The sequence below is a fragment of the Pristis pectinata genome, chromosome 6 (assembly GCF_009764475.1).
Source record: "Pristis pectinata isolate sPriPec2 chromosome 6, sPriPec2.1.pri, whole genome shotgun sequence".
Lineage (NCBI taxonomy): Eukaryota > Metazoa > Chordata > Chondrichthyes > Rhinopristiformes > Pristidae > Pristis > Pristis pectinata.
The window spans coordinates 98,970,888-98,983,151 of NC_067410.1; the positions used below are offsets into that span (position 1 = coordinate 98,970,888).

A 12,264-nucleotide genomic window follows, 5' to 3' on the forward strand; every position below is an offset into this window, starting at 1 on the left:
GCATGCTTTCTGCATTTTACTGCAATAATTTTCACTGTTTATTCACTTTCTTTTCAAGATGTGGTTATGGGGGACTCTTAACGTGGTTGACAAAGGTCTAGAAATTAATTTGTGGAGGCTGGGAAAGGAGCAGGGCTTGTCTGCGGTGCTGGTGTATGTGAAGGGATGGGGATTCTGAAACCATTGCCTCAGTTATTGCCCCTTGGAGACTGGAATGCTGAGGTCCAAGCATTAGGAGGCCAGCAGTAACATTGGGGAGTGGTGGTTTAGGTTGGTGCAAAGTAAGGTACAGCTAGAAAGCTGAAAGGTAAAGGACTTGCCTGAAGTGGACCCCAGTCCAGCATTGATTTGGGAAGATGTTGTTGTTCTGGGATTGGTATTGGTTTATTGTTGTCACTTGTACCAAGGTACAGTGAAAAGCTTGTCTTGCATACTGATCGTACAGGTCAATTCATTACACAGTGCAGTTACATTGAGTTAGTACAGAGTGCATTGAGGTAGTACAGGTAAAAACAATAAGGGTACAGAGTAAAGTGTCACAGCTACAGAGAAAGTGCAGTGCAATAAGGTGCAAGGCCACAACAAGGTAGATCGTGAGGTCATAGTCCATCTCATTGTATAAGGGAACCGTTCAATAGTCTTATCACAGTGGGATAGAAGCTGTCCTTAAGTCTGGTGGTACGTGCCCTCAGGCTCCTGTATCTTCTACCCGATGGAAGAGTAGAGAAGAGGGAATGTCCCGGGTGGGTGGGGTCTTTGATTATGCTGGCTGCTTTGCCAAGACAATGAGAGGTAAAGACAGAGTCCAAGGAGGGGAGGCTGGTATCTGTGATGCACTGGGCTGTGTCCACAACTCTCTGCAGCTTCTTGCGGTCTTGGGCAGAGCAGTTGCCGTACCAAGCCATGATACATCCAGATAGGATGCTTTCTATGGTGCATCGGTAAAAGTTGGTGAGAGTCAAAGAATCAACTAGTTTGAACCAAGTTCCCATATGGTGCTCTGAAAGAAACCCACACAGGGAAGGACATCATACTGTGACCCTAGAAGCAGAAATTGTGTCAAGATTCAAGGATGACTTGTGTCAGAAGGTGCCCAGTCAAATTTTCAGAATGGTAGAAAATAATGTGGAAATCATGATTCTCGTGTTTCATCCCCTGCTGTAAAGAGCAGCATTACGTGATGTGAATTTCTAGGCAATAAAGCTTAGTTTTGGTGGAACCTTGAGTTTGAAAATTAATAGGTCAAAACTTTCCTATAACGAATGCAACTGAACGCTTAAAACATTTTCAATGTGTAAGTTATTGTTCAAACAGATATGCTTATTGAAATATTTCCTTCACTTGTAGGTCTTATGATTAGGCCAAAAGTAGGATCCGCCCTAGAAATTGTATTTAACAAATCTGATGCTAAGTCTTATGAAAAATATGTGGCAGCTCTTGACGGGTTTCTAAAACGTAAGTATTGATCAATTTAAAAATTTTTCAGTATTCTTTGTGCATAATTCATTCTAACTGAAATACTTCTTTTTAAATAGCTTATGATGATTTGATACAAGCACAAAAAAATATTCTTTGCCATCCTGGAAGTTATCTTACACAGCCTGAGAGTATATCGGAGAAAAAGGCCTGTCAATTTAACCGCACAATGCTTGGTGAATGTTCTGGAACCAATAATGGGAGTTTTGGCTATGGTGAGGGAAAACCATGTGTCCTTGTTAAAATGAATAGGGTAAGTGCTTCTCAAATATCTGTTTGGAAAATATGTTCAACCAGCTGCTTTTTGGAACTCATTCTGTGATCTTTTCTCTTCTAGATAATTGGACTAGAAGTAGGTGCAGGAAGTAATCCTACAGTAAACTGTACATCCAAGGTTAGTTGTAAACCAATTGTGTGTTGGGTTCTCTTTTTGTTAAATCTTGTCTTAGCTTTAGATGTATCTTCCAAGTCTTGGCTAAAAGTGGTGATAATTGTTTAGACATCTGTGGTTGAGTTCACCCCTTTCCACCTGAATGCCCACCACCCATCCCTACCAACCTCTTCCCCCAGCAAATCCAGTGAAACCATCTTCACTTTTATTATGGAACTAAGTTTGTGGAAGAATCCTTCAGATCTTAAACTTCAGACGTTCACCGTATTAGCAACACAAGCTTGGCAAATTGATTCAGAATTGCCACTTTTACAAACTACTTTTCTAGTACACCCATAGCTTCCAGTTTTATAATGCTACATCCCAAACTTTAATTATTTCACTTTTTTTGGTATTTTTGAGCTTTTAATTTTTAATACTCTTATTTTCTGATCTGCCCAACCTAAAGCTCCACTGCCCTCCTGGCATGACCACAAGCTGAAGACTTTGCATTGTCCAGGACCAGATGCAGCCTGAGCTCTGCAGTCTTTCCTACAGTCCTGAAATGGTTTGTGTTTACAGTATTAGATATTGGCACATATATATAATATATATATATGTATGTTGTGTAGTATAGATATAAAATATCTCATCTGTATATGAGAGAGAGATTTACAGTATAATGCTGGAATTTCATTTTGGAATTTATATGATCACCAGTTGTATTGCATAACAGTTCCTTTGGTCAACCAACTTATAGACAGAAAATTTAAAGTTGGCTATTATGCAATTATAATTTAGCATTAATATAATTTCATATGTGGATGTTTATGTAGAATGGAATAAAATCAATTTGATTTTACATCTAGATATCAACAGAGGTTTTTTTCTTTTCTATAGTTGTCCTGCAGATCTGCTTTAATGCATTCCAAGTAGTTGACCATTAATGCAGCATTACTTATATGGTTATTATTCCCTGGACACTTGGTCAATCTACTGCTTTGTAGGTCAGTCCCAGCTTCCCAGTTTCTCCAAGCACAAGCTTGATCCTTGTGCACCGCCTCCTGTTCTTCACCCTGACCTAGCTTCTCTTCCCACTCATGAGCTGCCTCAGGTACCACTACCAAAGAATCACGATACTTTATGCACTTATTAAAGATTTGGACCTTCAAGTCTTCCTCTGGGTCTCCATGACTGGTGAGAGCACAAGGATAATGGGATAGATATAGAAAGGGTGCACAAGTATGTAAGATATCAAACACGTGAGTAAAGACAGCAGAAACTTCTATTTTGAAAAGCAACATACGAGAGGCTGAAAAAGAGAGGTGCAGGAAAGACAGAAGAATTGGGGAGAGACTTGCATAAACAGTGAGCAACATCTGTAGATCTGGAGATAACCATAGTAGATAACGGATAAGAAATAGAATGACTGTGACAGATCAGAAAAGAATGAAAGTAAGATATACAAGAAGAGGTATACATTTTCCTTGCCATTAGGAATACTGTGGGAACTGACTGGTAAGTACCATTAAAGTGAATGAAATGTTGTTTCGTTTTTCAAAATACAAGCATTTTTACCATACATTAATTATATTATTTTCTTTATATTCCCCTACTTCAGGTCTCTGTACCACCTATGCTAAGCACTCCCACTCAAAAATAATCCTTGTTTCACTCACTTTAGGCCATTGTCTTTGTATGATTCGGCTATTGCTGTACTTGAGATGCTGGTCAATAGAAGTTGACAAGACCCTTGAATGCCTCTCTACCTGTTTCCCTCCTAGTGGTAAAATGTTCAGATCTATAGCAATAAAAGCACAATGTTATAAATACTCTGAGGTCAGGCAGCACCTGTGGAGAGGGAAATGTTAATGTAGAAAGAATGGCATGAAGACTTTCTAGGAGTGAGTCTATAGCCTCTTTCTGTTGTGAAACCTGGAGCTTGTTCTTTAGTTTAGGCTCTGAATCTACACTGGCCAATGTGTTCACTGGCTCTGGGGAACAGGGGTTGAGGGGGTGGGGGGGCATATTTCAATAACCTCTCTCTACCTCCCTCCAGCCAGGAATAGCATTCAGTGCAATCTCGATATATGTTTCTGCTTTTGATCTGGATTCATTCTTTGGCTTACTTCTGGTCCAGCACACATCTAAAGTAAAAGTCCTATGGACAGTAGAAATTTCAGTCTGGGCCTCTTCTGCACACTATGATTAACTGTTATCAGTGATCATTTTGTCTCTGAAAACTTGCTCCTCAGGAGGTACCAACACCAGCCTGTGCATCTTGTCAGCAGAAGCCTATTTGGTGTTTGGGGGGTGGGGGTATATCCTGTAAGCAGTTAGAGTTGATTAATGGAGCTTGGATGAAGAGGGGGAATAGAGTTAAATGCAAGTTCTGAAACGTTGTGGAAATGTGCTTCCTCCTGACTCAGTAAATAAGTGATAAGATGGACTAAACAAATTTGAAAACACTTACCTTGGTTAAGGAAGAGCAGTGCGGCAGGGACACCAGGGCAAGTCATTACTTCCACTCCACCCCCACCACACTGTAACACTTTAATGTAGTTAGCCTTGCCCACATTTTTCTATTTGATATTAGTGATCATGGATTTAAAGAGAAGAATGATTGGACGAAGTTAAATGAAATGCAAAGAAATTGTCAGAATGATGACTTGATTTAGTTGAGGAGTTAGAACAGAATCTAAGTTGGAGATTTCATTGCAGTGTACAGGGAATGCTATCCATCAGGTGAGCCTTTGAATATTATTTTTGTTCTAATGGAACTCATAGAACTATGTCTATGATGTGGTGAAAGTGGCATTGCTCATGGAATATTTAATAACATTTGTTTCAAATTACATGCACAATATACTGTAAACGTTTGCTCAAATAGTCCTTTCTGCACCAACCTTGAGTGATTGCTTTGAACCAAGATGTTTGAAGCTGTAGTGGGAATAACAATAAAGTGGCATAAAATCAATGGGACAGGAGGTTTATCGCCACCTAGACAACTACATGTGTCAATCTCTGGCTCTCAACAGAAAGTGCCTGACCCTTTCAAAATGCCTTCTGCAAATGTTTTTATGCATGGTTTAAGGAATATATTAAATGGTTAGGATGACAAATTTAGGTGTTTTGAATCCCTGTCCTCCCAATTAAAAATACTATCTGTAACATTCCAGTTACATTGCTGCCTGTTGGGCCGCTGCAGGTGGATACAAAAACTTTTTTTAGAGGAGAAATTCTGTCCCTCTGTAAAGCTAGTATCAGTAACTACTCATAGTTCCCATAAGCTCATGTAATCTTGGTTCCAAACATGTATATGGCTGTTGAAATTTGAACATGAAATATTTATAGCTACTTGGTGACTATAACATTGAATTATTGTTCATTGCTTTCTTTATTCATCATTTTATTTTATTTCCACACTGCAAACTTGCAACCAGGTAAAACCTTCAGGTACCTCCAGGGTCCAGCACTCACTAAATAATAACTTCAAAAGCTGCAGTAAGTGCATGTTTAAACATTCCAAACACACAGACTTTAAAAACATCATGTTTCAAAATGTTTTTATTTTCTTGGTGGGGCATGGTAATAAATTCAGTTTAAAAAATGGCAACAAATCTTCAGAATTAAGATTCCGCTTGCATTGTGAAGGTAGACTAGTTTCTTCTGTAGATCTCCAGCTTGTGCATAATGACCATAAGTTAAAGTTAGTAGGAATAATCTTATTTTGTTGCCTCAACCCAGAATCATTTAATACTTTTCTTGGTGACGACTTTCTCATTTCCTGCATTCCTTTGGAGTGGAATGGTTTACAGAGCAATATAAACTTTCATACGTCCTCCAGAACGTCTCTCTTCTGTCTATTTACTAATCTTTAATAGCAGGACTAGTGGACAGGTGTTCAGGTGGTTCTGAATTTTGAGCATATCAATTCAATATATGTAGCCACATTAAAAGTGCAGGTGTCCTGTATGAACCTGTAATGGGAAACCAAATAGGTTTAATGCTTGGTTGATTTTTGGATCATAGAATCTATAATGAATCTGAAAGAGGTGGATACAGTATTCTCTCATTCATGTGGATGGTAGCACTGCTGGTAAGGCCAAAATATATTGCTCCTTCCAGTGAGTCAGAAGTTAGGAACTGTTGCTCTTGTGTTGAAGGTGCTCTCACAATACAAATAGATTAGGAGTTCTAGGATTTTGACAATAAGAGCTCAGCAGTATGCCCACCTTGAATGGCTGCTGTGTATTCCACACCAGACCTTGAGTAATATGTGTCCTTTTGGTCTCCGTAACCAAGATTCACCAGATTAATTTGTTGAAAAATAAGGAATGAAGTGGTTGTCCTATAAAGGAGAGAGCAGGTAGGATTGGCTTACATTCACTGAAAAAGAAGTGATCTCACTGACACGCAACATTCTTAGGCTTATTGATGACTTCTCAAGGTGCTGACTTCTCAACGGAAGAGTCCAGAACCAGAGGGCACTGCCTCAGCATAGCAGGTCAGCCTTTTAGGACCAAGGTGAGGAGAAGTGTCTTTGCTCGGAGGACTATGACTCTTTGAGAGCCCTGGAAGGCTGTGGATGATGAATCAGCAAGTATGTTCTAGACAGGTAGATAATTTTTTTTATTAGAGTAGTTGAAGGATGTAAGGAAAAGGTAAGAAAATTGGCAAACATTGCAATCAGCCACGATCGAACTGAATTCAACAATTTCAGCGGGCCATATGACCTATTTGTGCTATTTTTATGTAGACCCTCCTCAGCTCATAAGCACCTGACTTATGTACAGCCTGTACATATGAATGAACGTTTGGGATACTGGTGGGATGGATTTGGCGGCTGCTGTGGGGCTACAAGCATCTTCTGCCACCTGGGAGCTCGGTTTATGGCTACATTTCCAAATTGCGGACTGTTTGGGTTACGAGCAGTTCACAGGAACGGAACCCTGCCATAGCCTGTATTCCATTTATTCCCATGGAGCATGGTTCTCATAGCAAGATGAACATTTAATGCTCATCCCTAACTGTTCTCGAGAAATTAATGGTGAGCTGTATCCTTGATTCACTGCAGTCATCCTGCTGAAGATTCTCCCACAGAACCATCAGGTGGGGAGTGACAGGATTTTGACCCAACAACAATGGAATAGCGATACATTATAGATAAGATGGTGTGCAACTTGGAGGAGAAATTGGAGCTGATGATGATCCCATATCCCATGAAACTGCTCCCCTTGCCCCTCTGGCTAATTTGTACACATTGCAACCATGGTCTGCTGGTGGTAGAACAAACAAGTGTTAAACGTGGAGGATAGGATGGCAAGCAAGTGGAGAAATGGGGCAGAAAGTCACTCACCATGGAGTTCCAAGCTTCTGACTTATTCTTAAAGCCCCAATGTTTATGTAACTAGAACAAAAAAACAAACTGCTAGAAGAACTCAGTAGGTCAAGCAGCATCCATGGAGGCATGGAGATGGTTAATGTCCTCGGTCCAGTTAAGTTTTGGTCTGGAGTCATAGATAGACTAGCCCTGAGAAGGGTGGGAGACTTCCTACCCCGAAGGACATAAGTGAACTAGACTATTTTTAAATCCAGTAGATCCATGGTCGCCATTGTTGATATTAGCGTTTTATTTAATTATTTTAAACATCCCTGGATCCATGGTCTAGTCCTCGAGAAGCACTATGTGACCGTCCATGTTTGATGTATTCTCTGATGTTATTACTACCATGTTCTAATTTTTTTTCAAATTTAGTTACCTTCCATTCAGCAATTTCCAGCAACATCTGTAGTTCTGAACATTAGCTTCAATGACAGTCTCTCAATTTGAAGGTTTGGAGGAAACATTTTTGATGAATGTTTGTTAATTCTGAACATATTCATTACATGCAGTTAGCAATAGGAAAACACGTTGCTCTCCAAAACTTAAGGGGGGAAGAGTTTGAAGGCTGAGAGTCATTGGAAAGTGGTTACAGGATAGGTACCTTTTTTCTGCATCACTCAGGCCGGATGAGTACAGAAACAAAGTGGGATCTAATCCCGCAACATGAATTTGGTGGTAATTGACTAAGCTTAGCTTATGCATTATTGAGATTTTTCTTTGTTTTTATTCATAACTATTTGGACTATTTTAATTTTTGAGGGATCAGTAGTGGACATTATTGTTGTTATTTAATGTGTGATATTTTTTCTCTTCTAGCTTAACTGTGCAGCCAAGCCTGAATGAATCCCTAAATGAATTAGCATTGTTAAACTTTGCAGTGCAGCACATCACATAAATCTACTAAAGTCACTAAGCTTCAAATCTTCATTTCATAATCTAAATATTTTTAAAACATAATACATTTTATGAAATCATTCTTTAAAAATTAACATGCACAGCATAAGCCTGGTAGAACCCCTGAATAATTGGATAATTGTAACCAACTGTAATATGAGAGATGTAAACAACTATTTTGTCTTTATGCAGAAAGAACCATACGTGGATATGCAGTACTTTGGATCATTTGATAAAATGTACTATCCATATTATGGCAAAAAAGCCCATGTAAGTTTGCTTCAACTTTGCTACTATATTTGAATGCTGCATTGTTTTGAGATTTATGTTAGGTTATCTGTATAATACAATCATCTGTTTGCTGGTCTCTTGCCTAAATGGCTGAATGTGCTGGATCAATCTAAATTTAAGTCCATGAACTGGATTTAGTTAGCTAAGCGTTTTATGTGATATCGAGATGAGTTAGAGACCTGCAATCATCTGAATGAATGGTCCAATGGACTGAGGGGCATCTTTTTGTTATTAACACATGCAGAGGTTTTACATTGGAGCATTGTGTACAGTTCTCATTGCCTCATTACAGGAAAGATGTGGTTTTGCTGGAGAGAGTGCTGAGGAGATGCACCAGGATGTTGCCTGGATTGGAGAACTTTAGTTATGCGGAGAGATTGGATAAGCAGCATTTGTTTTCCCTGCAGCAAAAAAGGCTGAGGGGTGACGTGAATTCAAATTATAAGAGGCATAGGACAGTGCAGCACAGGAACAGGTCCTTGGGCCCACCGTGTCTGTGCTGACCATGATGCTGATCTCATTAATCCCACTTACCTACAAATGGTTTGTATTCCTCTTTTCCTTGCCTGTTCATGTGCCTATCTAAATGCCTCTTTAACATTGCTATCATATCTGATAGCACCTCCCACTCTCTGTTTAAACAGAGACTTGCCTCACAAATCTCATTGAAAAATTTCCCCCTCTCAACTTAACCCTGTGCTCCTGAGTACTTGACGTTTCCACCCTAGGAAAAAGACTCTGACTATATACCCCGTCTATGCCTCTCCTAATTTTATACACTGTATCAGGTCATTCCTCAGCCTCTGAGCTCCAGAGAAAAGAATCCAAGTTTGTCCAACCTCTCCTATTCTCTAATCTAGGCAACATCCTGGTGAACCTTTTCTGCTCCTTTCCCAAAATCTCCACATCCTTCCTGCAGTGTGGTGACCAGAAGTGCACACAATATTCTAAATGTGGTCTAACTAAAGTTTTACACTGCTGCAACATGACTTCCTAACTTTTATACTCATTGCCCCGACCAATGAACGTAAGCATGCCGTACACCTTCCTTACCATCGTATTCACTTGTGTTGCCGCTTTCAGGGAACAATGGACTTACACCCCAAGGTCCCTCTGAGCATCAATGCTCCTAAGGGCCCTGCCTTTTACTGTGTACTTTCCTCCTGAATTTGACCTCCCAAAATGCAACACTTCACACTTGTTCAGATTAAACTCCATCTGCTGTTTTTCTGTCCAAATTTCCAACTGATCTATGTCCTGTGTATCCTTTGAAAACCTTCCTGGCTACCCGCATCGCCACCAATTTTCATATCACGTGCTAACTTATGAATCAGACCACCTAAATTTTCTCCTAGATTATTATATATATTGTAAACATAAGAGGTCCCAGCACTGACCCTTGCGGAACACCATTGATCACAGACCTTCAGTCAGTGGAGTACCCTCGACGACTACCCCCCATCTTCTGTGATCAATTTTGCATCCAATTTACCAACTCACCATGTGACTTGATCTCCTGGATCAGCCTACCATGTTACCTTGTCAGATGCTTTACTGAAGTCCATGTAGACAACATCCACTGTCCTACCACAATCTGCTGGAAGAGCTCAGCGGGTCGAGCAGCATCTCTGGGAGGGAGGAATCGTCGACATTTCGGGTCAAAACCCTGCATCAGGACAGGGCATCCACTGCCCTACCCTCATCAATCAGCTTTGTCACAAAGATAGGATAGTTGGACAGAATCCTGTTCTCATGGTAGGAATATCAAAAACAAGAGGGCATAGGTTTAAGGTGAGAGGAAGAAGTTTTAAAGAGAAATTGAGGAGGAAGTTTTCTTTTAAAAAAGGGATATCTGAAACTCACTGCCAGAGGATTCAGATACAATCACAGTGTGTAAGAGATATTTAGTCAAGCATAGGCAAGGCATAGAAGGATACAGACCTAAATGGAGATAAGCAAAAACATTGCATGGATGTGAAGGGTCAAAGTGTCCATTTCTGTGCTGTACAACTCTATGACTCTATTGTTGCTCTCAGGCAAGACTCATGATAATTGACAAAGTGTTAGTTGGCTTCCTCTGTGAATCTGGAGAATATATTCCACCACCTCAGATCCAGTGGAAAGTACTCCTGAAGAGGTGGCGTACAAATATTGAAATGTCTAAACTTTGCTTTTGTCTCTTATTTGTAGGTTAACTATTCCCAGCCTCTGGTTGCTGTAAAACTATTGTTGGGCGCCAATGACACCAACAAGGATTTAATGATCGAGTGCAAGATAACTGGTACCAATCTGAAGAATAATGACGATCGTGACAGGTTCTTGGGTCGGGTAGCTTTCAGAGTTCACGTAGCAGAATAGCATGAATGGAAGAGCTTGCACGATGACTACTCTGTTGTCTTGTTTTGTTATAATGCGCTGGACCTGCCATTTTAGATGTGTGACCACTTTGAAGGGGGTATGAGCTAGATGGCATTTAATGGTAGCATCATGTGCTTCCAGATATCAAGTATTAAAATAAATCCTAAATACATAGCTGCCTGCCTTGCCCCTGCCCAGCCCCCTGTTGGACCAGTTTATGCACATATTAAGACATCATGCCATAATAAGGGACCTGTAAATAGCTCTACTTAACTTTGAATAATGGCGGTCTTTGTCGTTTTGTGCTGTGATTTTTGCTCCAAGTGAATGTCTAAAGCTTAATGTGCTGTTGCTGTGTACATATTTAATGGATTTAACACAGGTTAACGTTCACGTAGAATACGAATGAAAAATTTAGGAAGCAAGATCAAAGATAACGCAGGCTGACCATAAATGATTTTATAACCTTTGCAGAATTATGTCTTTCGTGCAGATGCCTTAAAACCTGTATGAAGAAAATAAAATAAAATAAAACTGGATTTTAAACTTTTTTTAGGGTGCAGTTTGGCATCATTGTTTAAAAATTTCACAAAGTTTCATCTCTTAAGGGACTCTTAGAGTAGCAGTTCATTCTAATAGAAATCATATCTGAATGACAGGGAGAGCTACATTGATAGCACTTTAGTCACATGCACTTAGTTTGAAAGAAAATACATTAATGTAGGGAACTGTAACTTGTGTATATTCACATAACACTTATCATGATTCACTAAGTACAGGTTCTCCCCAGGTTACAAACGCCTGACTTATGTCCAGCCCGTACATACAAATGAGCATTTGGGAGACAGGCAGGATGGACTGCCGGCTGCTGCGGGGCTGCAGGCATCTTCTGCCACTTGGGAACTCTGTTCACAGCTGCATTTCCGACTTGTGAATTGTCCGGGTAATGAACAATTCACAGGAACCCTGCTGTAACATGGTGAGGACCTGTAATGCACGCACAATAAATTGAAAAATTACTTACGATGCTTATTGTTTTCTGTTTTATCAATAAGCACAGAAAATACATATACTTAGCAAATATGAATGTTGAAATTATATACCAAAGGTTGGTATTGATCTCACGTTTATTAAATCAGAAACATAATTATCTATACATCTGTTACATGTTGGATGACCAGAACCCAACTTCTGAAATACATTTTAAAGCTGATATTTGACCAATGAATACTTTTCATAAAATTCTGTCATTTCTCTTCAAACTGGCAGCTAAGGAACACATACAGTTTAACAATTAAGACATTAGATGTATAATGGAACAAGATGCCGGAGGAACTCAGCAGGCCAGGCAGCATCTGTGGAGAAAAACGCTACCTGGCCTGCTGAGTACCTCCAGCATCTTGTTTTTTTTCATCTAGATTCCAGCATTTGCAGTCCTTAGTTTCTCTGGATGTATAACGCATCAAGTTGCTAAATTATGCATGCAGAG

The 12,264-nt window shown here is 39.8% G+C and overlaps 1 protein-coding gene across 2 annotated transcripts in view; it reads left to right on the plus strand.

Annotated features, from left to right (window-relative positions):
- Positions 1-11,325, plus strand: part of atp1b3a (ATPase Na+/K+ transporting subunit beta 3a) — a 29,299-nt gene extending 17,974 nt beyond the window's left edge. For both annotated transcript variants that reach the window (XM_052017822.1, XM_052017821.1), the window contains 5 exons: positions 1,348-1,455; positions 1,536-1,729; positions 1,814-1,870; positions 8,319-8,396; positions 10,608-11,325. In XM_052017822.1, the coding sequence (XP_051873782.1) occupies positions 1,348-1,455; positions 1,536-1,729; positions 1,814-1,870; positions 8,319-8,396; positions 10,608-10,775 (605 nt within the window). In that variant the 3' untranslated portion in view covers positions 10,776-11,325. The remainder of the gene's footprint in view (positions 1-1,347; positions 1,456-1,535; positions 1,730-1,813; positions 1,871-8,318; positions 8,397-10,607) is intronic.
- Positions 11,326-12,264: the final 939 nt, after the last annotated feature.